This window comes from Heterostelium album, assembly GCF_000004825.1.
Source record: "Heterostelium album PN500 unplaced genomic scaffold PPL_scaffold8, whole genome shotgun sequence".
Taxonomy (NCBI): Eukaryota; Evosea; class Eumycetozoa; order Acytosteliales; family Acytosteliaceae; genus Heterostelium; species Heterostelium album.
Window position 1 is genome coordinate 577,025 of NW_008805070.1, and position 25,409 is coordinate 602,433.

A 25,409-nucleotide genomic window follows, 5' to 3' on the forward strand; every position below is an offset into this window, starting at 1 on the left:
GACCAGGTGAAAACGATCCAGACCCTCAGTTCCCAGCATGGATGAACGTAACACCAGGAAGCACACCACCACCACCACCAGCCCTACTCTTTGAAACAAAGATCACTGGTAAACTCTATGATGATAGAAACTACAATGGAGTATTTGACGATGGTGATATTCAACTGAACATTGATGGTCTGGAAATCGGATTGATCTCTGATGATAACACCACCTACACCCAAGCAACTATTAATGATGATGGTACCTATGAAATTAAGACAACAAGACAATTAGGTTACTATGCTATCATGGTTACTTCTTCACCCAACTTTGGTGTCAACTACTTCCTCCCACAAACCAGATTCCACAGTCCATTCACCTTTGAAGGTTGGGAGCAAGATATTCCTGTATTTAGAAAATGTATGTTGTTTTAAATATAATTTGATTACTTTTTGAAAACATTACTAATAATCTAATTATTTTTAGCACCAAATGGATGTATTGGAACAGTATCAACTCCATCTAAAGATGTTAGACTTCAATATGGTCAATTTAATTTGGTCAACTTTGATATCTATCCATATGAAAATGTTACTACAAATTTCCCACCCTATTGTCAAGTCACATTAAGTCAATCAGTTTTATCCATTAAATATAGTATGTTATTTATATTTTCCCAAAAAAAAACTACAACTTGACTTACTAACCAACCATCTCACATTATATAGAAACAAATCTCAATCTCGCATTATTTAATGATATCAATTTGGATGGAAACAGTTCAAGTACGATTTTGTCACAAATCAAATATGATGTTATTTCGACAGTGGAAGGAAATCTCCTTCAGAGAGCATTCACTTATCCAGCAGATAACCAAATTGACTTACCATCCACCTCACGTATTGTTTTTGATAAGTTGATATCAATGGTACCAATCATTGACAACTATCTGGTCACAGTTGAAAATCCAAACATTATCTCTACCATTAATGAATCGATTGGTTTTATAGTACCCACACCATCAAAGATAATCACATTCGTCAGCTCTGACACCTCGGAAATCCTATCTTTGACCTACGCTAAATTCACTTCCAGCTTCTTTGCCAATATCGGTTGGAATCATTCGTTACTCTCCTTTAGTGTCGGTGACAATCAAACTGTTATCTACTCAAATGGACAAGATGTTCGTATATTCGATAGCTCTCCATATGAATATTCTGTTTCATCAATTGTATACGGAAACATTGAAATTGTCAATCCAAGTAAGTTTTATATAAATGATTTTTAAATTTGGCTACATTAACTAATAACTACTTCAAACATTATAGATTTGTTCCCTCAGTTTGTACCAAACAACGGATTAAACTTGACAATTACCAACGATTATCCATTTGGAACTCCAACCTATTCAATTGACGGAGTTCAAATCGTATGTGTTGTAGCATCACAAGGAAATCTCCTTGAATGTACTATTCCAGAATGGACTAGCGGTTCTCTTACAAAACAAATCACATCCACTTGGAACAGTAATAATCTCTTTGATTATTATACCATAACCTACTTGGAGCCAACCACTACCACCGGAACAACAACTACTACATCTGAGACAACTTTATCCAGCACAACTGAATCATCAACTACAAGCTCCACAACAGGTGGATCAACAACTACCACTACTGACCCATCCACAACCGAACAGTCCACTACTGGTACTACTGATCAGATAACTACCACTACTACCACTACTGGAACTACTGGAACTACTGATCAAATAACAACTACTACCACTACAACAGCTGAACCGATAACTACCGGACCATCTACAACTGGAACTACTGATCAGATAACTACTACGACCACTACTAGTAGCACTACAACAGCTGAACCAATAACTACTGGACAATCCACTACTACCTCTACTGGATCCACCACAGGTGGTAATCCGACAGTTGGTCATTTAAGTGGATATATATTCGATGATGCAAATCTCAACAATTTCTTTGATTCTGGTGAATCTGCTCTATCCAATATATCCGTTCAAATTGTTGGTCCATCTGTAAATATCATTGTGAATACAAATACAAGTGGACTCTTTGATTTGGAGATCTCCAGTACTGGTTTATATAGCATAAAGGTAATTTCAACTTCTTACTTTATGCCTGAACAAGTGATGAAAGTTTCAATTGCCAATATTGAGGATTACCAAGTAAACGTCACCGTATTTAGTAAATCGGGATATGGATGTCTTGGAACCATTAGAAATTCTTTCAATAAGAAACTTTCAGTACAATATGGCGCCATAGATTTATCACTCTTCAACTATCAATCTACCTCTTTGTACGACACCTACTCGCTCCCATCCAACTGCTATGCACAAAAGAATGGATCTATACTCACAGTTCAATATAAATCGAATATAAATCTTCAGTTGTATATCGACGAAAACTTCAATGGAATGTTAGATGCCACCGAAAATTCAACCTATCCGACCAACGTCACGCTTATCATGGAATCGACCAATGATGGTATCAACATCAGTCGTACCTATCCAATTGAACAGCTACCATTGAATCTAACTGTTAATGTACCAAATAATAGCACAATCAGAATTTTGGCTCAAGACGATGTCGCCAATATCACCACCATTTACAATACCAAATACTATATTATTGCCAAACCAAACACAATCTCCAATTTAACTGACAACTTTGGATTCTTAACTGCCAACCCCAACAATACCATCTCGATTTCAAACAATAGCTCATTATCCATATCTCTTCCTTATGGAAAGTTCAACTGGACATTCTTTGAGAATATTGATTGGAATAATTCTTTAGTTTCCATTGATCCAAGTCCTGATCAATTAGTGATTGTTTCGTCAATCACTGAAAGATTAAATATTACACATAACAACCAATCTACAGTACTATCAAATTTCAACATTACGTATATTGAAATTGTTTATTTAGGTATGTTTATAACCAAAATATAAATATGAATAATAATTTTATTATACTAACTAATTACTATTATATTTAGATTTGTTTACAAATATATCAACTGTTCCTATCAATGGAGGAATCATTCAGTTAAAGAATATATATTGGAGTGGAGTCATTACACCTGTGCTGTCTATAGGAGGAATAACTCTTAACTGCTCGCTTCTAAATGAAACTACTTCATTTGTGAATTGCAGCGTACCACCTTATACAAGTGGACCATATAGCATACCAATTGATATTGTTTGGAATGGAATGATTCTTTTCTCAAATGGCACTATTAACTATGAAGTACCGGTTACAACTAGTTCATCCACAACCTCAAGCGGAATTGCAACAACCTCTACTGCTGATACTACAACAACAACTAGTGCTACAACATCTAGTGGACTAGCAACAACAGAATCACTTACTACCACAACAACCTCTGATGTTACAACCTCCACCAGTGTTGATACAACTACAGGTGCTACAACCTCCAGTGGAATTGCAACAACAAATCCATCTACTACCACAACGACCTCTGATGGTACAACAGCCTCTACAACTGTTGATACAACAACAAGTGCTACAACAGATTCATCTACTACTACCACTACCTCAGATTCTACAACAGCCTCCACCACTGTTGATACAACAACTATTGCTACAACATCTACCGGAATTACCTCTGATGCTGCGACAACTTCTGGAGGAATTACAACCTCCATTGGACAACCAACGACATCAACACCAACCACCGATACTACTTCCGATAGTGCAACAACATCTAGTGGAACTGAATCTGCAACTACAGGAAATCCTAACTTTACATAAACTATTTAAATAAATTATTACAATATTTCTTGCTCAGAGCAACTAACCCAAATAAAAGAAACATGTAATATTATTCTATGATTTTCTTTTTTTATTTTTTTTATTTTTATTTTCATTTTGTTGATTTTCTTCGGTATTATACATAGTGTTGGTTGTTGTTGTCGTGGTTGTTGTAGTTGTGCCTGTTGGAGGAGACAACGTCTCACCAGATTCAGTATTCTCATTGGTGTTGATTTCTTGAGTAGATTTTCTTTTTCTTTTAGGTGTAGTATCTGTTTGAGAATTTGGAGAAGTAGGAATATTCATAGCGGTAGTCTCACCAGGTTTATAATATGAATATTGATGTACATAATCTGAGATGTTTGTAGATGGAGAGTTTGATCTTGTTGAACGAGTTCTTGATGCCTTTGGTTTTTTTTCTTTTTTGAAGAAATCCATTTCATAATGGGTCATCTTCAGGTCTTGTTGACTCTTTGACTTGGCGCTGGTTGAGGATTCTTTTTTAAATTTTTTAAAACTATTTCGAATAGCCAGTTGGTAGTGGCGCGGAATTCGAATAGTATCGGTACATTCTGGATCCGGCAGAAATATTTGGTTATTGGGATTTTCATTGGGCTCGACCTCTGAAACTCCTTGGTAGGGCTCTTTCATCTCACTAAGTTTCTCGACTCTATCTGAAACTGTTACTTTCTCTGGGAACAGGTGCGGAGTTGTCAGCTCTCTCATGCTAGCAACATAGTCAAAAACCATATCCTTTTCTCTTTTGTTTACACAATAAGAGACAGACATACCTCTATCCGTAACCTTTCCATTCCCAGATATTTCCCAGAGTGGTACTGCTGGATTATCACATGTTCTAGTCCATCCTTCACCTATCTTTTTTTTTTTAATTAAAACGACATGAATAGTTTCAAAATCTAAAAATAAAATTTTGTTAAAATAAAAGTGTAAACTATTAAATAAAAAACTATTAAAAAAAAAAACTATTGGTGATTACCATTTTCTGTAACCTGGTTTAATTCATTATCAAAACAAACCACTTTTACTTTGAGTCGAGATTTGAAATTGATAGAAACACCAACTAATGCTGCGGGCAAAAAAGTATCTTGACTTAGAGCATCTAAGATAAAAAAGAAGGATCTTGGGATTGGTGTTGCTGAATTGACCCAAGACATAATTAAATCGGTCAACCTACGTTGCTCTTCCTCTGTCAACAATCTCATTTTTTAAAAAAATAAATATAGAAAAAAAACTAAAAACCTAGGTACATTATTTTTTAATGCTTTGATTATAGTTGTGTAGATGATATAATATACAATTTACAGATCAAAAAGAAAAAAAGAAAAAAACTAAATAAATAAGTTGATACCTATTGAATTGGATGATGTATTTTTTGATTTCGAGCACTACATTATTGATTATGAAATTAAGGTGTTTATATACTGATTATCATTAGTATTAAATTACACCACTTCTAATTGTCGTATCAAGAATGGATGGTTGATCAATAAAATTCTTTTCACAATTTATTGATAGTGGTTTGTATCACCCTCCCTTTAAAATCGGAGAAACTCATTGATGTTAATAGTAAATGCTTTTACTATTTAATGATATCAATATTCTGTTTGTGAGGCAAACATTTAGCAATTGATGTAAAATCCAACACCACTATTTAAAAGAGGTAACTTCAAAGATAAAAATCTTGAAAGGGTGTATTAGTGAAAATTAGGGGGACTATCTTCCACTAAAAAAAAAATAGTGATGGGTAAAAAATGAAAAATTTGTATGTGAAGATGGTTGAGAATCAAAAAATTAATTCTATTGGTAAATAAAATCATATTTGGAATAAAATAATCTCTAAATTAATGTGGTATCAATTTACTTATACTCTTTTTTATCTTTCAAATATAAATTTTCTGTGTGATGTGTAATGAGTGTTTGTTTAAATATGTTCTCAATATCAAAATTCAAATCCTTTTTCGTTTTGGTTATTTATTGTATAAATGATTTGATTCTGATATACCATAGAAAGGAAGAAATCCCAATAATAAATTCTCCTACTACTGTCAATATTTCAGAAACATTGTTAAATCAATAAAATAAAGAAAATCAAAAGAAATTAGTTTACATTCTGATGCATAGAGAAATTAATCAATCCAATAAAAATAGTTTGAACTTATAGTTTGAATTTCTGTTCAAATTGTGTTTGTGTCAATTTTTCCATTAGTTTAATAAGAATTCGTTAAATTAATAGAGAAAATCACTTTTGATAAACTTTATCAAATAGTTTTATTTTATTCTATTTTGATTTTAATACTAAATGGTATGAGTTTTGGAATCATTTAAAACAATGATATTTTATTTATTTATTAGCGGTTGTTAACTCATCTTATAATGGTATAACTTGATTTTAAATGAAAAAAAAAATATTTACACCTAATAATTTCTGTTATGATCGGAAAACAATTGTACATATTTAGGCAATCTTCATAAACTTTGATTTCTTTGTCAATCTCTTCTTGATCATTAATCCACATGCTGTAACCATACCTCCGAGTACACAATATAATAATTTAGAATCCTGAAAAGAAATTAACAAATTAATAATTTTAAAAAAGAAAACTATTTAAAAACATAATAATTACCTTCCAATCAGATGGATCAATCCAACTTTGTCCCATACTCTTTGGAATGTTATAGTTGTTATTGCTGCTTGGTGGGTTGTTTTGTGGAGCTTCTGGTGCTTTTGGTGGCTTTGGCTTCTCATCCTCATGGTGATCGTGTGGTTCATTTGGTGCGTTCATAATTCTTTGCTCGGGAGTCAAATCTGGAGTAATTAGATTTGGGAAATCAACTGGAGTTACTTGCTGATAACCATATTGCAAGAAATGAATCACAGCTGGAATGGTTCTTTCTCCACCATATTCATATAGCTTTCCATCAAATAATCTATAATTGAAATGCAACATTGGTTAATAAAAAATCTATATGCAATTAATAATTAATAATTACAATTTAATGGTTGGGTATGCGACTACACCGAATCTATGTAGCATAGCTGGGTCGGATATACAATCTACTCTAGCGAAATTAATGTGACCTTTGAGAAGAGTAGCTAGTTCGTTGAAAATTGGCTCGAATGCTTTGCTGTGTTTACACCATGGCGCATAGAAACATAACATCCAAATACCTTTACTTAAATATTGGTCGATATTATTACTTTGTAAATCATGGATGACTGGAGCTGTTGCAGAGTCATGGGCAGATATATGAATCGAGAGAATAGTAATAACCAACACCAAAGTTAATATTAATTTATATCCCATTTGTTATATATTATATTAATTTGTGAATTTTATAAGTTTAATAATACTTTATACAAATATTTTATAAATAAATAATTTTAAAAATTGAAAATAAAATAAAATTTAATAGATATGATAATTAGATAGAAAAAAATAATACTTTGGGTAATTATTACTTCCAAAAACAACAAATAGAGAATTAATTAACAAATTGATTAAAGTAACAATTATTTAATTATATATTATTTGAGTACAGGAAATTTATTATTAAATCGAAAAGATGATTGTGTAAGTGAAAGAGAAAGAAATGAGTCAAACAACTTCCTACTTCAAAAGTACTCACTTTTTTTTCGACACCATACCAATATAAATGATACTACCTAGGAGAGTAAATTTAAAAAACACCTTTGGAATTATATAATTCAAAGGATGTAAATTGAAATCATAATATAAAAAGGAATAGACTGTACTCATGCAAATAGATGTGGTTAATTTTAATATATTACTGCACTCTTTGACTATGTTATGATAAAATTTTTATTTTAATATAGATGCTCTCATCCTTCTTCTTTTTATTTTTATGTGTATAAATTATCTACGATGTATTTATTGTATTACTACTTTTATTATTTCATTTATTACCACATGTTTGATAATGATCATTGTTTGTTGCATACGAGCCAAAAAATAAAGAAACAGATATAATAAGAAAAGAAATGTAAATAGGGTGAATTTAGATAGTTGTTGTTATCAGTAACAATAACAGAAGATATATGATAATAGTAATAATGTGAAAAACAAAAGCTGATGTTATTATTTAATACACACACATATGTACACCACACATCTTTACAAAACACAGCTGTATTAATACAATAAAATAAAAATCATGTGATTATCAAAACAAGTAAATCACACACTCTCACAATCACATCAATCAATTGGTCAACTTGAAAAAATGAATAAAATAGTATAGTGATCATCCAAGAATTGCAAGAATGCATATGAAAAATAAAATGTAATACTATGAAATGGTTGAATGAGTCGGGGATATTATACAAGCTGGCCATCTACTCTATTTGTTTTGTTGATTGTTACTATGATTACTTTCTAGCTTTTCACTCCGAGTGAATAACAAAACTATTATTACTAAACTAACTAACCAAACTAAAATCATTGATATATTGACCTGTATAAAAACTATATTGTGATATGATTGTAGATAAAAAAATAAATCTAGTCTAGAAATAGCGGGTTTTATAATTATATATTTCTCATCATGTCCTAGAATTGAGATAGTTTATTGCTTGGCCTTTCTGTTGACGGTGGCCATTTCGTCTCTCTTCTTCTTACCAGCTTGGATGGATCCGAGCTATATGATACCTTTGTTAGTCTTTCTATTTTTTTTTTCTTCTAAAAATGTAGTTAAATTACATACCTTCTTCTTGGCGACCTTGAGGGCACGCTTATCCAAACCAGACTTCAACAACTCTTGAATTCTACGTTCGTATGGGGCGAAACCAGCGACTTCACGGATGATGTCACGGACGACGGAGACACGCTTGGTGACGAGCTATTGGACAAAGAGTAAGTTACTAAATAAACAAAGATTCCTAATAGATAAAGATTGAGGAAAGTAGCGTGGAACTAGATAGAAGAAGATATAAAGAAAGTAGATAAGAATACATACACCCTTCTTGAATGAGGAGGATGGTCTACGTGGGGCGACAGCGTGACCCTTGTTGAATCCCTTAATGAGACCAGATCTCTTGACTAATGGCTTGGTTTCAGTAGACATGATGAATAGGATATATTATGCTGAGATAACAGGAAGAAGAACACAAGTATAGATTGATTAATACTTGGAGGTAGTAGTGGAGAGTGAGCGGTTGGTGTGTGTGAGTGAGAGAGCGTACGATTGAGCGAGAGAATTGGCGCAGAGAACGATTGACTGAGTGAGTGAGAACCAGCAAGCAGTGAGAGACCCACAAGCACGACACCACACCTCAGTGTGCTTTGTAAAAATTTTTAAAAAATTCAATTTTAATAACTTTTTCGAAATGTAACGTTTTTCAATTTTCAAATTTGTGTGTAAAAAATTATTATTGAGAGAAATCATAACAACAATTCGGTCGTTTTTCTTTTCGTTTTAATTAATTTAAATTTTTATTTATTTTTATTTTTATTTATATTTTTATAACATAAATATTTTATATATATTTTTATTTATATTTTTATAACAAACTAAATAAACTAGTTTAATTTAGTAATTATATCGATTTGTTCATTTATCAAATCAGTCAATCAATCAACCAATTATAATAGATCATTTAATTTAATAGAAAGAGATCTAGATCATTTTTTAAATATATATATAATAAAAGTAGAGAATGAGAAAGCTAACAGACGAAGAAACTAAAGTATTTTTTGAAAAGATTATTAAATAGTATGTTTGTGGAATGAGTGATCATTTTTATAATGATAGTAATAGTAATAACAAAGATATTAATTGAGATTAAACTTTGATTGTATATATAGTGTCGGAAAGAATATTACACTGATGGTAGAGAGAAAAGATGAACCACATTGCTTCAGAGTACAAAAGAATAAAGTATACTATATCAGTGAAGACATCATGAGAAAAGCACAGAACATCCCAAGAGATTCATTAGCTAGTTTAGGTACTTGTTTTGGAAAGTTTACAAAGAGTGGAAAGTTTAAGTTACAAATTACATGTTTAGAGTATTTAGCTCAATATGCAAAGGTACCTATCATATTTATCTCTATTTTATCTACTCTGCTGCTAATTTATGATAACATTGTTTATACTAATCAATTCAATTCATCAAAACAGTATAAAGTTTGGGTGAAGCCACAATCAGAGATGTCTTGGATGTATGGAAATAATTTATTAAAGGCTGGTTTAGGTAGAATTACAGAGGATACACCACAGTAAGTAAAAAGCAAACAACAAAAGTTAAAAGTACAATAACTAACATTGATCAATTTTTATAATTATTCATTAAAATAGAAATCAAGGTGTTGTTTTATATTCAATGAATGATATTCCAATTGGATTTGGTGTTACAGCAAAATCAACGGGTGAATGTAGAAAGTTAGATCCTACTGCATTGGTTGTTTATCATATTTGTGATGTTGGTGAATATCTTAGAGATGAAGATACTCTTTTCTAAGCCTATATACATAATAAATTAAATATTTAAAAAAAACAAAATCATCAACATTTTTATTGTATTATTAAATTTAAAAGATTATTAATACAATTACAGCAAGCAAAGTTTTTATATGCATGATTTAATATTTTTTTAATTGTTATTTTAAAAAGATGTAATTTTATTTAATTATTTAGACTTAACTAACAAAAAATAAACTATCTAGTCTAAAGAGTATCTTTGTGAGATTGTAGCACCCATTGTCATGATGAATTTGAATGTTGTTGTTGTTGTTGTTGTTGTTGTTATAGTTATTTTGTTGTTGTTATGTATGTGCATAGATCGATATAATATAAGTTATCAAATTCATGTTGTTTGTTATGTTATCATTATTATTATTGTTGTTTTTGCTTTTTTTTTTTTTGTGGGAGGAGGGAAGTTGAAAAAGGAAGATAATAGTATAGTATGAATCTTTTGTTGTATATAATTATTAATATTGTAAGATTGATTTGTAACAGCGTATGTGTATTGTGTTGTGTTGTATATTATGTATTATTGATATCGTCGTTGTTTTAGAGATAATCGACATCGCTTGGGATTGGACCAGTATGTGGACGTCTAAACAAAAGGATGTGTGGTTCTGGTTTGTGGTTTGCATAGTGTACCCATCCCTCTGATTGTCTAATACCAAGCTTTCTGCATTCCTCCTCTGACAACAAAGTTCCTTTTGGTATCAAATTGGAAATCTCCGCTGGTAAGATAACATGTCTTAAAAAATAAATAAATCATATTATTATTAGTATAAATGAACCAGAAAAAAAAAAAAACAAACTAAAATTATTATTGCTATTTGTAAAACTTACCTATATTCAAATTGTGAATCGTAGTATTTATTTGAATAATGTGGAGTTGGTGGCATTTTGTTGTAAATATAACTACTAAACTAAACTAACTAAACTGTCTATAACTAACTAACTAACTAATGGTGAATTGTTGTGATATATTGTTATTATTATAAAGAAAGTATACTATGTACAAAATAATAATAATAATAATAGTAATAATAATAAATAAAAAGGTTTTGTTGCTGTTGATGTTGTTTTAAAAAAATAAAATAAAATAATTTTAATGATTAGTTTGTGTTTTTGACAAAACTAAGTATTACAACTTTGGAACACACAGTTGTTTGTTCATTCAAAAAAAAAAATTCAAATTTGAGCGCCAAATTCTTCCCTCCATCCTTTTTATAAAAAATTCCTTTGTATTTTGATAGTTCACTATTATTATTTTTAGAATCGATCACACCTGTAATGTGGATGTATGAATTAATTTTGATTGGTTTGGTTGATGCAATTCAAATCATTAAAGATTTATAAAAATTTACAATTTTTTTTTATTTTCATTTCTTTTGTTGATGATCATTTTGTGATTATTGTTTAAAGTTGTGCTTTGATTAGAACACCACCTTCTAGTGGTATGATTGCACCTGTTATATATTTACTGGCTTTGGAACTTAAGAAAATGGTAATACCCTCTAGATCTTCGTTGTCTCCCATTCTACCAAGTGCAACACTTGCTGTTACAGCCTATAGTATAGATAATAATTTATTAGTATGTCAATGTCGATTGATTGATTGATAATATGTTGTAGATATCATACATCGTGAAACTTTTCAAAGGTTACTTTGGTCATTTTACTCATGAATGGACCGGCTGCAATCGCATTGACAGTGATGTTTTCATGTGCCAAACGGTTGGCCAGTGTCTTGGTGAGTTGATGTACCGCCGCTTTGCTTGCAGAGTACGAGTAAGTGTCGAGCGATGGAATACGAATACCGTCGATCGAACCGATGTTAATAACTCTGCTTGGATCAGCGTTGGTTGCCTTCACTCTCAACAATGGTAAACAAGCGACGGTCAAATTGAAAACAGCTTTAACATTCAAATTCATAACCTTATCCCATCCACTGTCTGGAAATTCCTCCAACTCTGCTGCCCAATTACAACCACTATTATTAACTAAACCAAACCAAACCACTATTATTAATATATTGTAGTTTTTCAGAAATAAAAACTTGTGAAAGTTTAACTAACTAACTAATAAACTTACAAAGTATATCTAAATGTGTTTCATTTTTCGAAATTTCCTCTGCAACTCTTTATTTTTCAAACAAAATATTGGTTAGAATGGTATGGTTTGATATTGAATTCGCTAGATACATTACTTTTTACATTGATCTACCTTTGAAATATCAGCAGCGATTGCAATACAAGTACCAGGTCCTATTTTTGTAAGTTCTTGAGCTGTTGCTTCACATTTCTTGAAATCACGAGAACAAATATATACTTTTGCTCCGTGTTTTATCAATGCAGCAGAAATACCTAAACCAATACCACTTCCACCACCTGATACCAAAGCTACTTTTCCTTTAATATCAAACAAACTGAATTGATTTGAACCACCACTTACTGTATTTGGAGTAACACCATTTATATAATTACAAGTTAACATTTTATTACTATTACTATCTATTCAATTTCAAATAAAAGGAAAATCACATCACATTAATTATCTTTTTAATTAACAAAAAAAAAGAAAAATGAAAAATAAAAAATGAAAAATAAAAAATCGCTTTCCATTTCCAAATTTGGAGTGGTCAGTTTAGTTGTTTGCATAATCAATTATGATCTAATACTTGAAGTAGTATATATAAAAAAAAAAAAAGTTTATTTACAATATTTATTATTGGTAAAAATAATTAACCAATTGTGAGATAAAGTGATTGCTTGTGTATGGTTTTGGTTGGTTTTGTTTGGTCGATAATTAATCGATCCTGGGACAGAGGAATGGAAACAGAACAATGATAACATAATAGTACTTAAATATACATATATAAAGTATATATATGTATATATATATATATATATATTGTTATTTTGCAGTTGATTGTTCTAAATACTTTGTGTACAAAGAAAGAAAGGAAGGAAGAAAGAAAGAAAGATCTAAAAATATTTACATATATAAATGTAAAACTAGATATTAAAATTATGACTGATTTGACCGACTCGACTTTGGTTTTGAGCTATACTGATACTAATTAACTAACTACTATGATATACAATTGGTTGTTGTTTTTCGACTACTACTACTACTACTAATTGGCACAACATTTTCTTCCTTTAGTATTATTGTTGTTACTATTGTCATTGTTATTATTGGTGTTGACATTTGAGCTGCTGACGTTTGATGATATTTGAAAAGATCCATTGCTAGCTGTCGACATTGTATTTGATTGCGCTGATGTGGTGTCCAAGATGACTCTTGCTATATATTCCATTGCATGCTCAATACCGAAGCCCTCTTTGGCCGAAGTAAAGAACCATTGTTTTATTCCGTTCTCTGCAATGAATTCATCTAATTGTTTTTTGATCTCAACGTCATTCATATCGAATAAATCGCTCTACCAAAGTATCATATTAGTAAACGATTCAATCGAATAAATATTAATATCTTACCTTATTTGCTAATAGTATACAAGGTATTGGATTGTCATCCGGGAAGCATATGTCCAACTGTAGCTTCCACTTTGATGCAGAGTTTAGTGTGTGATAGATACGTGTAAGATCGAATACAATAATTGCACCATTGGCATTCTTAAAATATGACTAAAGTAGAAATAGTGTGAGTATAAATATATATATTATTATCAAATGTTGAAATTGGTAGAGTAGATATAGATTTACATACTCTAATCATATGATGGAATCTTTCTTGTCCAGCAACATCCCACAATGCTAAATTTATAGGTTGATCATCAACTGTTATCTTTTTAGGGAAGAAATCTAGTCCCATCTATATATATATAAACAATATCAATCAGTTATTAAACATGTTGTTGATCGATCTAAATCGAAAAGAAGAATCAACATACGGTAACTTTATATTTTGGTTCGAATTTATTTAAACAATATTTGTGAATGATACTTGTCTTTCCACACGCAGCTTCACCTATTACCAATATCTTTAATGATAAATCATCTTGTGCTTGTTCAATATTATCATTGTTATTATTATTATTATTCTTATTGTTGTTTTCTGTCTGTTGTTGTTGTTGTTGTTGTTGTTCTTGCTGATTTGAATCTAATTTAAGCATTGCCATGATTTGTTAACAAAGTCGTTCATTTAGTATTATGTATTAAGGTTGTGTAGGTAATTGTTATTCTCTCATAAAAATAATATAATATCAATGAATGAAATGAAATGAAATGCTTATAATATAAATAAATATTTATTGAGCTATAGTCAATTAGTAATAAAAATGATCTATTGGGTTGGTGGTTGATGCTATTTTAACTTTAAGTATTTGCAAATTTAATGATTTAATTGTGTGTTTTTTTATACACTGACGACAAAATTTTTAAAACATTAAATTGATTTTTTAATTTTTTAAACCAGGATTTTTTCCATCATCTTAATTATTAGATATTTAATCAATTACACAATTGTATTAAATTACTATTTACAACTATTTTTTGACAATCGAGTAATTCCAAAATATATATAATTATAAAAAAAGGTTTTAAAAATTGTTTTTTTCCAAGTTAATTAAATAATAATTTTTTTTCTATGATTTTATTATAGATCTAATATCTATAAATAAAATATTTGAAGAATGGAATGATCGGAAGTTCGAATACCCGAAGACTTTAAAAAGAGATCAAAGATAGAAAAAAAAATCAAAAGAAAAATAAAATAAAGTAAAATTTCGGGGCAAAGTTCACAAATTTTTCATAATTAATTTTAAATAATTTTTTTTTCATTCCTTTCGGAAAAAAGAGGTTTTTGGAGAGGTGTGTTTATTTTTGTGCACAATAAATGATCAAAAAAAAATAAAAATGCTTCCATCAACATCAGAGACACGATTTCTATTCATTTGATATGAATATAGTCCATTTAATTTGGTTCAAAATGAAAACTACTACTTTGAGAATATTCGAAAAAATCAAAAAAGAGTGTGGAACTGTAGTTTATGGACCACAATTATTATCAATGTTGGTAACAAACAAACAACGATAAACAATCAATCATCAACACGCACACACACATATTATTTTATTGTAGTTTAGTTTAGTGTTTTCATTCTACACCGCAATATTTATGCGTGTATGACTGCTGTTGTTTTTTTTTTATTTTATTTTTCAAAGTTAAAATCAAACTCTATTAGTTATTGGTGGTGCTTTCAGGTTTGGTTATCAATGGTGGGCATAAAAAAATTGGAATAAGGTTTTTTTTTTTTTGTTTTATGTTTGATTATTGTTAGATAATAAACACCGTATAGCCTCTTGTGGCCTACTCAAAACATCACCGATTTGATATTTTTTTTTTCATTTTAATTTTTGCTCTGTAATAATGCCCTTTTATTCCTATGAATCAGTAATGGTTTTCATTCATTCAAATTCACTCTAGTTGGAGTGATATCATCAACCAAATTTAATTTTATATCAATTATAGATAGTTATACTTTAAATTTCAATAGCAACAACATAGAGATATAATAATAATAGTAGTAGAAATCAACCAGAGGAACAAATTCTAGTAAAAGTACTGTATAAGTTTAGATATTTTAAAAGCTTTCATAGGAGTTTGTTTGGGGATTAGTAAATTTCGCTCGATTTTTATCATGACTTTTCATCCACCAACAATAATTTTTAAATATTTTGGAATTTAGTTTAACTTCATATTGTTGTTAGTTCAAATAAAAATAAAATAATGTCATCATCATCAGTTTATTTATTTCTTATTATGATCAATATTGCTATTTCATTAATATATTGCTAATTGTTTTTGTTATTTTTAATTAGAAATTTAATATTGTCAATATTTAAAATTCACACTTAATGACCAACTCACCAAAATAAAATTCAATTGAAACAAATTTCTTTTAAATCTAAATTTACTAATAATAATTTATTTTTCCTTTAGTTAATTTTTAAAACAGTTTAGTTTAATATCACTTGCAGAGTAGTAGTTGACAGGTGGTTGTTTGTGTTTTTCATTTAGTTTGTTGTTGTTTGTAATATTATGATTTACACAAAAGATATAAATATTTTACTTTAGTCATATCAGTTTATTGTTTAGTGTGTTTTTGCTGCAAAGAAAGTAGTAATATAGCCCAAATTTAATTACCATTATTTTTTTTTAAAATTCCGTTTCCGGCTATATATACTTCTTCTGCCCCTTTTCCAAAAAACAAAAAAAAACAAAAAAAAAACCAAAACAACAAACACAATCAAAAAATTCAACAAATTGAGCGCAAATATCGGAGCTCGCCGCTGACACCTGCAGGAATCACTCACTTGCATTTTTTTGATTTTTTTTATCTATTTAATTTTTTTTAATTTAATTTTTTAATTATTGCATCAACAAACAAACAACCAAACAAGCATTTTAAACTATTACCCTACTTTTCAATACCCAAGTTGTTTTTGTTTTTTTTTTGTTTTGATTTTGATATTATATATTTTTTTTTGTAGTCAAAAAAAAATATCAAAATCAAATACTATTTCCAATTACCACCATCCACTTCGCTCTAACATCGAATAATGATGGACGAAAAGATTTCTTCCAACTCATTGTCCAGTTCCGGTGGTATTGGAAGTAACAATAACAGTAGTAGCAGTAACCACAGTTCTCCATCTTCCAGTTTTCTAAATTTAAATGGACGTGGTGGTGCCAACAACTCGTCATCGTCACAACAACAGCAATCATCACCAAGTTCCAGTCTAAATAATAATAGTTCACATTTGTTTATTTGTTATGTTTGTAAAGGAATACTGTCCAATCCGAGAACTCTGAAGTGCTACCATTCATTTTGTTCCGACTGCATAGATCTCAGTTTGACTCGCTTTGATCTTCCAGACACAACACACTACCAGTGTATGATTTGCAAGGTTAAAACTCAATCCAATGAAGCATTCCTCGATGAGAAGTTACATCATCTGGTTGCTGACTATCGACAACGTCTTAGAAATGGAGGTTCCAGCTCACCTTCACCCTCACCATCGTTGTCAAGCTCGTCCAACACAAATTCAGCTTCACCAACTCCACCCACTCCACTCTCTCCACATCCCTCACCTCCTCTTCCAGTTCGACCAACTGTCCTTCCCCAGCAACAACAGCAACAACACAATGCCATAAACAACAATATTTCACAAAACAACAATCACCTCTATCAAAATAGATCATCATCCCCTGCTTCCGATGTCCTTTCACATAGTTTACCCTCCTATGGAAAACTTCCATCCAAGCCAATCATAATCAACGCCAATAGTACCAAACACAACGAAAGCAAATCACCACTAATAAATTCAATGGGAAGTCCTGGAAGTAGTGCCAGTCATAGCAGAAAATCATCTGGAGGCTTGCAAAACTCTCTTGAAAATTCTTTCTCTCAACCAACCCAATACTTTCCGAATTCCGTTATTCAACAACATTTGCTTCAGCAACAACTCCAACAGTTACATCAGGAACAACTTCTTCAACAATATCATCCAAATCACTCCAACAATAATAGTCAGAATACTAACAATTCTGGAAACTACTGGAAATATAATCAACATTTTCCAAATCCAAATCAACAACAACAACAACAACAACAACATCAAAATCAACATCATTCACAACAACAGCAACAAAGACAGCAACAACAAGTGTACCAAAATCAACAATTACAACAAATCCAACAGCAACAACAACAACATCAACAAACTCAACATGTCCAAAATCAACATTATCAGATTCAAATGCAACAACAACAACAACAATTACAACAAGTTCAACAACAACAACATCAACAAACTCAACATATCCAAAATCAACAACATCACCAGCAACAAACACAACATTCACAACAATTTTCCAATTCAAATATTTCTAATTATATACCAGCTCACACTTCAACATTGTAAATTTAAAGAATGGAGAGATTAAGTGTCCACTTCACAACCAGGAATATAGATACTACTGTTTCAGTAATGAATGCCAGAAATCTATTTGTGATATTTGCCTCAACAAGCTGGACACTCATCAATTGCACCCGGTTCAATCTTTCAGCGACATTCTAAAGAGAAACAACGACGAGAACACTGCCCTACACAACTCACTAATACACCTGAAGAGTTATCTTGAGGTTGAGAATGAGATTGTCGATAGCCTCCAATATCAGACGAGTATGATCGAGGAAACCAAGCTCCGTCTGAAAAAAGAGTTGGTGATGCTACTCGATGAAATCTATCAACAAATCGACTTGGACTATCGCGACTATCTATCGATTATCAACATCAAGAAGGACAAGATAACCAGACTGCTGGCGGAGATAGACAGCGAGCGAAGAAGAGCAGTTTCCAAAATTCTACATCCAAGCGGTCACAACATTACGGAATCCAACAACCAGAAAATACACTATATAGAGTTATTTAAATTGGTCAACGAAGTAGCCATGATTCCCAACGAATATATCACCTGGAATTTCAATTTTCCAAATATAAACAACAATAATAATTTTAATAATAATAACGTCAACACCAACAATATCAACAATAACAACAATATCAATAATAATAATAATTCCAAAATTAAAGGAAGCGGAAGTAACACTAATTCACCAAATATAAATAGTAGTAGTAGTAGTAGTAGTAGTAATAATAATAATAATAATAGTAATAATAGTAATAATAGTAGCAACAATAGTAGTAACTCCAATTCACCAAAGTTATATAATTCACATATATATAATTATAATTTATTAAAAACATCGAATATACCTTATAAATGTACATTAAAATATATCTATGCAATTGGTGGACCGAACAAGCCATCAGTTGAACGTTACTCAATTGCACAAAACAAATGGACGTACGTCTCCAACATGAACAGCTTCCGAAACCGAATATCCGCTGTGTTTGATGGTGGCAAGTACATCTACGTGTTTGGTGGCGAGTTGAAGAACAGCAACGCGCCAGAAAAGACTGCCGAACGCTACAATATTCTCACCGATACCTGGGAGGTGATTCGTGACATGCCGAAACCGCGCAGTCGCTATGCCATTGTCTACGACGGCCGTCGCTATATCTATATCGTCGGTGGCAAAGACAGCTGGTTTTCCGGCCAGTTGGATCGGTTCGACACCGTCACCATGGAATACCACAGTCTGGCGCCAATGAGAAACATCCGTAGCGACTTGTCAGCCGTTTATGACGCGCGCGGCACCGGATACATCTACGCGATTGGCGGTTTCAATGGAAAGGCGCTCGATCTCATCGAGGTATACGACGTTGCAGCCGACCGCTGGGGAAAGTACCCAAAGATGGGCAAGCAGCGTGACGGCCCGGGCGCTGTCCACGATGGAAAGGGCAACATCTACGTGCTGGGCGGGTCGTACGGCACCCGCAAGATCTCCAACTCGCTCGACCGTCTCAATGTGGACAGCGGCCAATGGGAGCCACTCGCCGACATGCTCAAACCGGTCGACCTCCGAAACTCGGTGGTCTACGACGGTGGCAACTCGATCTACGTGGTCGGCGGTTACTATTCGGAAGTTCTCAACGACGTCCACAAATATAATATATCACAAAACACATGGGAATACCAACAACCAATGAACGAGTCAAGAGAAGGCAATGCATTAGTATTTGTCTCCATAGACATCAATTAAAAACAAACCAACAAAACAAATCATAATCAAAACAAAACAAAACAAAACAAAACGTATAAAATACAATACAATACAATTCAATCAAAGTTAATAATAGTAATAATCATAATAAAAAATATATATTATTTATAAATATTCAAAGGTAATTACCTAATATATTTGCATATCGGACATAACAATAATTGTTATTACATAGTTCAAAAAAAAAAAAATGAAGATCAAAAATGACTTGAAAATTTAGCAGTTAAAATTTTTTGAAATTTGATTATTTTTGAATTATTATTATTTTTTGTATTTTGTTGTTGTTAGTTTGAAACAATTTGAAGTGAACAATTTTTTTTTTTTTTTTTAATTGTTGTTATTTTTTATTTTTCAGTTTTTATACTATCTATTCTTAGAAGTTTTTTGACATTTTTTTTAATTTTACATTAATCAATCTCCGATTGTAATGAATGACAACGATCATCAACACACACTCGATCAACATCAACAACCTATCAAAAATGATACGACCAATTTAAATAGCATAAATGATTCAATCACAATGACATCATCATCAACTTCAACAACGGCAACATCAACATCAGAAACAGATGATATTGATAAACATATAGATATAGAAGATAAACATAAAGAAAATAATAACGATATAGAAACAGATGAACATAATACTATTATACCAGATGAACAACAACCACCTCAACAACAACAGCAACAACAAGATAAAGATAAAGATAAAAAAGAACAACAAGATTCATTAGATATAGAGTTGGATGATATTATTGATACTACTTTACACGATATTGAGAATGGTATAAATAGTAATAGTAATAGTAATAGTAATAGAAGTAGTAGTAGTAGTAATGATAATGAAAATGATAATAGTAGTCATGATAATAATCAAGATAAAGATAAAGATGGTCATTCGAATCAAATGAAAGATGATAATGATGATGATGATAGTAGTGGGAAGAATAGTCTTGACCAAGGAAGTACAACTACAACAGGTGCAGATCATTTCAATGCAATAGATTATAGTCATGTCAATGGTGTTAGCAATGAAACAACGATATTCGATTTGATGGAAGACATCAACACAACAAATAATAGTAGTAGAGATACTGTTGATCAAACTAGTAGTATCTTACCATCTGCACTACCAGATGTCGAGATAACATCATCATCATCAACAACAACAACAACCACCAACGATATAGATATACTTACAAATACAGATATAATAGATAAAAATAATATAAATACAAATACAGATATAAATAATCATAATCATGAGAGTAGCAGTAGTAATGGCTATAGTAATAATAGTTGTGAAAAAGAACGTAGTAGTAGTTTCAAATCAAAGTATAGTGATAGATTCTCTCCTATCGATGATATTGCACAGGTGTTACTTGGTTATGATACATCCACTTTAAAGTCATCGATATTCATCAATCTCTATTCGAATGGATATAGTTTTGATAATATAAATAGAGTAAGTTTGAATTCATCATCGTTGTGTATAATAATACAATAGAATAGACATTAATTATATATATATATATATATAACTATGTATGTAGGATAAGATATACCCTTATGATAGAACATCTAAAGAGTTTCTAAGGTCTATAGGTCAAGGAAAGTTGGTACCCGATCTCATTGATATTCTAGACGACGTAACTTGTCACTACTATGAAGGTTGTATCATCGCTGAGATACGCGACTACCGAGGCACAACCACATCAACTCTTATACCAAGCAAACATCAAAATAATAATAATAATAACAACAGTAACAGTAATAATAATAATAGTAATATGAATATAGATGTTAAAGTAAATAAGATTGTATTAAAACCAGATAGTGAATCATTGTTATTCGATATTAAAAAGAATGTAATTTCATTGTTAAATAGTAATAGTAGCAATAGTAGTAATAGTAAGATAAATAATAATAATATTGTAAATGACGAAGAGTATTTGTTGATGTTTGAACAAAAGTTGTTGGAGATTACCACTTCGAGACTGACGTTGACTCCGCAGCACAGTTTGGAGACAGACGACCGCTACTACAATCAACATAAATACAATTGTATAAAGAGACCGAGACAGAATCGTCATAGTACAATGTCACTGAATCTATCGAAATCACTAGAGGTTCAATCGTTTCCCTCCAGCTTGCAATCACCATTTCACAAGAAAATACATCCGACAAACAACGAGGGAAAGTAAGTCTTCAGCAACGACAACACCTACACATAATATGAGCTCTAATCTAACCAATCCTATCATTTATAGTTTCAATTTATTTAGATATTTAGTTACAAATCATAAATGGGATAGAGATAGAAGAGATACTCTTGAATATTGTTATCCTGTTAAAGACGCTAAAACATACCCATTTTCATATCAATATAATACTTCAACAACAACATCTACACCAATTTTAACATTAACTTCAAATTCAACACCTATAAAATCACAAGAAGATAATAATAATAATAATAATAATAATAATAACAATAATGTACAGGATAGTCAATCTACATCATCATCTTCTTCTTCGCCGTCATCATCATCTGTAGTTAGCAAACTGAAACCACCTACTATTAGAATTGTTACGAAATTGTCGAACGATGTAGAGTTTATAAAAGATCGATTACTACAGTTTATTTCACTTAATAGTCTATTGGTTTTCACCTATGAATGTAGGTATAGGTATCCTGTCATAGAGTTACAACTACAGGTCACCGACACACTCATCGGTACGAAAGTTTATCAATACCAACAACTACATCTACAACAAAAGCTATTACAACAACAGCAGCAGATACAACAACAGCAGCAGCAACAACAATTACAACAACAACAACAAGCACAAAATCAATCGCAACCACAACCATCATCTGTACAACAACAACAACAACAAGTATTTTCTCACCCACAACAACAGCAACAAGCAAATCCAATACAAACACCGACGCCAAGTACAAACACAAATCCAACGACGACAACAACAACAACAACAACAACACCTACTCCAACACCAGCTTCGACTTTAACACCAGCAACAGCTGTAACACCAAGCCAAACTACAACGACAACGACAGCAGGTCAAACAACACAACCAACGAATACTACACAACCACCACAACAACCGAATCAAACAGCTCAAACACAACCCCAACCGCCAAGCACTACAGCTACACCAAAGCCAACGGCACCAGCACAAAAGCAAGCAGTTGCAAACTATCCACCATCTATAGACAAGATTTATATTTATGAAAATGGAGGTAGTTTTGTACCACTTTACTTGACTTTTCCACTTGGTAGTCCGGCAGAGGCTAGATTCATGTTACAACATATCAAGAACTCATATCACAGCAAAGATAGTTTATTGACATTCGATTCTTTGCTGCCGCTTGCCCAACAGCAACAGCTGACCTCACACGCACATGAATGTAGGCGAAGAGTCGAACAACAATACCTACAACAACACAGTGGTCAACAACAAACACAGCAACAACAACAACAACAACAGCAGCAGCAGCAACAACAACAACAACAGCAGCAACAACAACAACAGCAACAAAGTCAAGCACAGGCTCAACAACATATTCATCAAAATCCGATTGTACAGGCACAACAGCAACAAGCAATGACACAAATATTACAACAACAACAACAACAACAGCAGCAGCAACAACAGCAGAATCAATCACAACAACAACCACAACAGCCAATGACACAAACAACACAAGTCCCGATTCAACAACAACAACAACCAATGCAAGTTCAACAAGCCCAACCACAACCTATACAACAGCAACAACACGCAATGACACAAATGCAACCGCAGCAACAAATGGTACCGCAACAAACAATGCAACAACCAATTCCGCAGCAATCGATACAGCAACAGCCACTACAACAACAACAACAACAACAAAATCAACAGCAACAAAACCAACAACAACAACAGTTATATATACAACAACAGATACAACAACAACAACAACAACAACAACAATTACAACAGGCACAGCAACAGCAACAACAACAACAATTACAATCTCAACCATTGCAGCAACAGCAACAACAACAACAATTACAACAACAACAAAACCAACAAACACTTTTACATCAACAACTGCAACAGCAACAGCTACAACAACAAATGCATCAAGTACAAATGCAGGCACAACAGGCGCAGCAAGCCCAACAAGCACAACTTCAGGCACAGCAACTTCAGCAGCTCCAAGCACAACAAGTATCACAACAACAGCAACAACAACTACAGCTTCATCAAACACAAATGATACAACAACTCACACCACAACAGCAGCAACAACTCCTACTACAGCAACAACAATTCCTGCAGCTCCAACAACAACAACAGTTCCTTCAACAACAACAACAACTTCAATACCAACAGCAACAACAACAGCAACAAATTCAACAACAACAACAAATTCAACAACAAATGGCTCAGTTTGCTCAAACTCCACGGTGATCATTGACTTTAAAGTACGTCAGATATTAAAAATATTAATATTTAGTAAAAAAAAAAAAAATCTAAAAAAAAATAAAAAGGAAATTAAAACTTTGAAATATTTATGTAATAAATAAAACATATTCAAAAATATTTTATAGCTCCAATATGGTATGCCAAATAATAATAATTTAATGTTTATCTTTAATGTACAATTTGTAGGGGAAAATAAATACAGAATCGATGTATTTATTACCAAAAAAAATCTAATTTAAATTCTAGAATAAAAAAAAAAAAAAAACAAATGAAATTGAATCAGTTTGGAAAAAAACCACCCACATCAAATTAAAGGTAAATTTTGTTTTCCCTTTAGTGGTACGCCCCACACCTCTATCGACAATTTTGATTATTAAATTTTTAATATAACATTATTTAGAATTGTGTGGAAGATTTTTCCAATTCTAAAAGGATTGGAATGTTATAAATAACCATTCAATTTCATGTGATTGAATTTTTTTTTTTGATAGAATAGTAAGCACACAACTAAAAAATAAAGTATAAACAAATATTCTATTCACAATTAAATAAATAAATATTTATATATATAAATAAATAATAATAAATTATAAAGTATTTTTATAAAAAGTATAAAAATTCAAATTTTTTATCTAAACCAATTGTAAGTTTTTAAATAATACTACCAATGAATCAAATGTCAAATGGTAAACATTTTTTTATCTTTACAAATCAAATACCAAATTTATTTATTATATCTAAATGTATTGTAATTTGATTATTATTATTATTTAATCTGGAAGTTTTATTATTATTGTTAATATATATTTGTTAATTGGTTTCTTTCTATTTAATTTTAAAGATAACACTATTTTAGACTCTTCTTGTTTTATTTTTTTATTACACACAATTAAA

At 31.3% G+C, this 25,409-nt stretch overlaps 11 protein-coding genes across 11 annotated transcripts; 5 read left to right on the forward strand and 6 right to left on the reverse strand.

The window, feature by feature from the left end:
- Window positions 1–41: 41 nt before the first annotated feature.
- PPL_07863 (uncharacterized protein) lies at window positions 42–3,797 on the forward strand (the record flags this gene model as incomplete). The annotated part of the gene is made up of 5 exons (XM_020578697.1): window positions 42–402; window positions 469–639; window positions 711–1,244; window positions 1,311–2,951; window positions 3,022–3,797. The coding sequence occupies 5 exons, from the start codon at window positions 42–44 to the stop codon at window positions 3,795–3,797; spliced, it is 3,483 nt and encodes a 1,160-aa protein (XP_020431566.1).
- Window positions 3,798–3,872: 75 nt separating this feature from the next.
- On the reverse strand, window positions 3,873–5,020 carry PPL_07864 (uncharacterized protein; the record flags this gene model as incomplete). Its single annotated transcript, XM_020578698.1, has 3 exons — window positions 3,873–4,294; window positions 4,454–4,714; window positions 4,795–5,020. 3 exons carry the CDS (start codon window positions 5,018–5,020, stop codon window positions 3,873–3,875), a joined length of 909 nt encoding a protein of 302 aa, XP_020431567.1.
- A 1,253-nt stretch (window positions 5,021–6,273) lies between these two features.
- PPL_07865 (protein disulfide isomerase family protein) lies at window positions 6,274–7,123 on the reverse strand (the record flags this gene model as incomplete). The annotated part of the gene is made up of 3 exons (XM_020578699.1): window positions 6,274–6,378; window positions 6,443–6,746; window positions 6,810–7,123. 3 exons carry the CDS (start codon window positions 7,121–7,123, stop codon window positions 6,274–6,276), a joined length of 723 nt encoding a protein of 240 aa, XP_020431568.1.
- A 473-nt stretch (window positions 7,124–7,596) lies between these two features.
- On the reverse strand, window positions 7,597–8,900 carry rpl36 (S60 ribosomal protein L36; the record flags this gene model as incomplete). Its single annotated transcript, XM_020578700.1, has 5 exons — window positions 7,597–7,620; window positions 8,253–8,291; window positions 8,541–8,675; window positions 8,699–8,749; window positions 8,793–8,900. 5 exons carry the CDS (start codon window positions 8,898–8,900, stop codon window positions 7,597–7,599), a joined length of 357 nt encoding a protein of 118 aa, XP_020431569.1.
- A 592-nt stretch (window positions 8,901–9,492) lies between these two features.
- On the forward strand, window positions 9,493–10,296 carry nip7 (NIP7 family ribosome biogenesis protein; the record flags this gene model as incomplete). The annotated part of the gene is made up of 3 exons (XM_020578701.1): window positions 9,493–9,548; window positions 9,641–10,054; window positions 10,134–10,296. 3 exons carry the CDS (start codon window positions 9,493–9,495, stop codon window positions 10,294–10,296), a joined length of 633 nt encoding a protein of 210 aa, XP_020431570.1.
- Window positions 10,297–10,847: 551 nt separating this feature from the next.
- cks1 (cyclin-dependent kinases regulatory subunit) lies at window positions 10,848–11,194 on the reverse strand (the record flags this gene model as incomplete). Its single annotated transcript, XM_020578702.1, has 2 exons — window positions 10,848–11,043; window positions 11,139–11,194. 2 exons carry the CDS (start codon window positions 11,192–11,194, stop codon window positions 10,848–10,850), a joined length of 252 nt encoding a protein of 83 aa, XP_020431571.1.
- A 289-nt stretch (window positions 11,195–11,483) lies between these two features.
- Window positions 11,484–12,787, reverse strand: PPL_07869 (Rhamnolipids biosynthesis 3-oxoacyl-[acyl-carrier protein] reductase; the record flags this gene model as incomplete). The annotated part of the gene is made up of 4 exons (XM_020578703.1): window positions 11,484–11,515; window positions 11,777–11,861; window positions 11,936–12,312; window positions 12,508–12,787. 4 exons carry the CDS (start codon window positions 12,785–12,787, stop codon window positions 11,484–11,486), a joined length of 774 nt encoding a protein of 257 aa, XP_020431572.1.
- A 643-nt stretch (window positions 12,788–13,430) lies between these two features.
- On the reverse strand, window positions 13,431–14,435 carry PPL_07870 (uncharacterized protein; the record flags this gene model as incomplete). The annotated part of the gene is made up of 4 exons (XM_020578704.1): window positions 13,431–13,736; window positions 13,792–13,941; window positions 14,024–14,128; window positions 14,208–14,435. The coding sequence occupies 4 exons, from the start codon at window positions 14,433–14,435 to the stop codon at window positions 13,431–13,433; spliced, it is 789 nt and encodes a 262-aa protein (XP_020431573.1).
- An 809-nt stretch (window positions 14,436–15,244) lies between these two features.
- PPL_07871 (uncharacterized protein) lies at window positions 15,245–15,802 on the forward strand (the record flags this gene model as incomplete). The annotated part of the gene is made up of 3 exons (XM_020578705.1): window positions 15,245–15,331; window positions 15,398–15,439; window positions 15,788–15,802. 3 exons carry the CDS (start codon window positions 15,245–15,247, stop codon window positions 15,800–15,802), a joined length of 144 nt encoding a protein of 47 aa, XP_020431574.1.
- A 1,412-nt stretch (window positions 15,803–17,214) lies between these two features.
- DG1106 (Kelch repeat-containing protein) lies at window positions 17,215–19,988 on the forward strand (the record flags this gene model as incomplete). The annotated part of the gene is made up of 2 exons (XM_020578706.1): window positions 17,215–18,239; window positions 18,953–19,988. The coding sequence occupies 2 exons, from the start codon at window positions 17,215–17,217 to the stop codon at window positions 19,986–19,988; spliced, it is 2,061 nt and encodes a 686-aa protein (XP_020431575.1).
- Window positions 19,989–20,436: 448 nt separating this feature from the next.
- On the forward strand, window positions 20,437–24,500 carry PPL_07873 (SPT20 family protein; the record flags this gene model as incomplete). The annotated part of the gene is made up of 3 exons (XM_020578707.1): window positions 20,437–21,480; window positions 21,569–21,963; window positions 22,301–24,500. 3 exons carry the CDS (start codon window positions 20,437–20,439, stop codon window positions 24,498–24,500), a joined length of 3,639 nt encoding a protein of 1,212 aa, XP_020431576.1.
- Window positions 24,501–25,409: the final 909 nt, after the last annotated feature.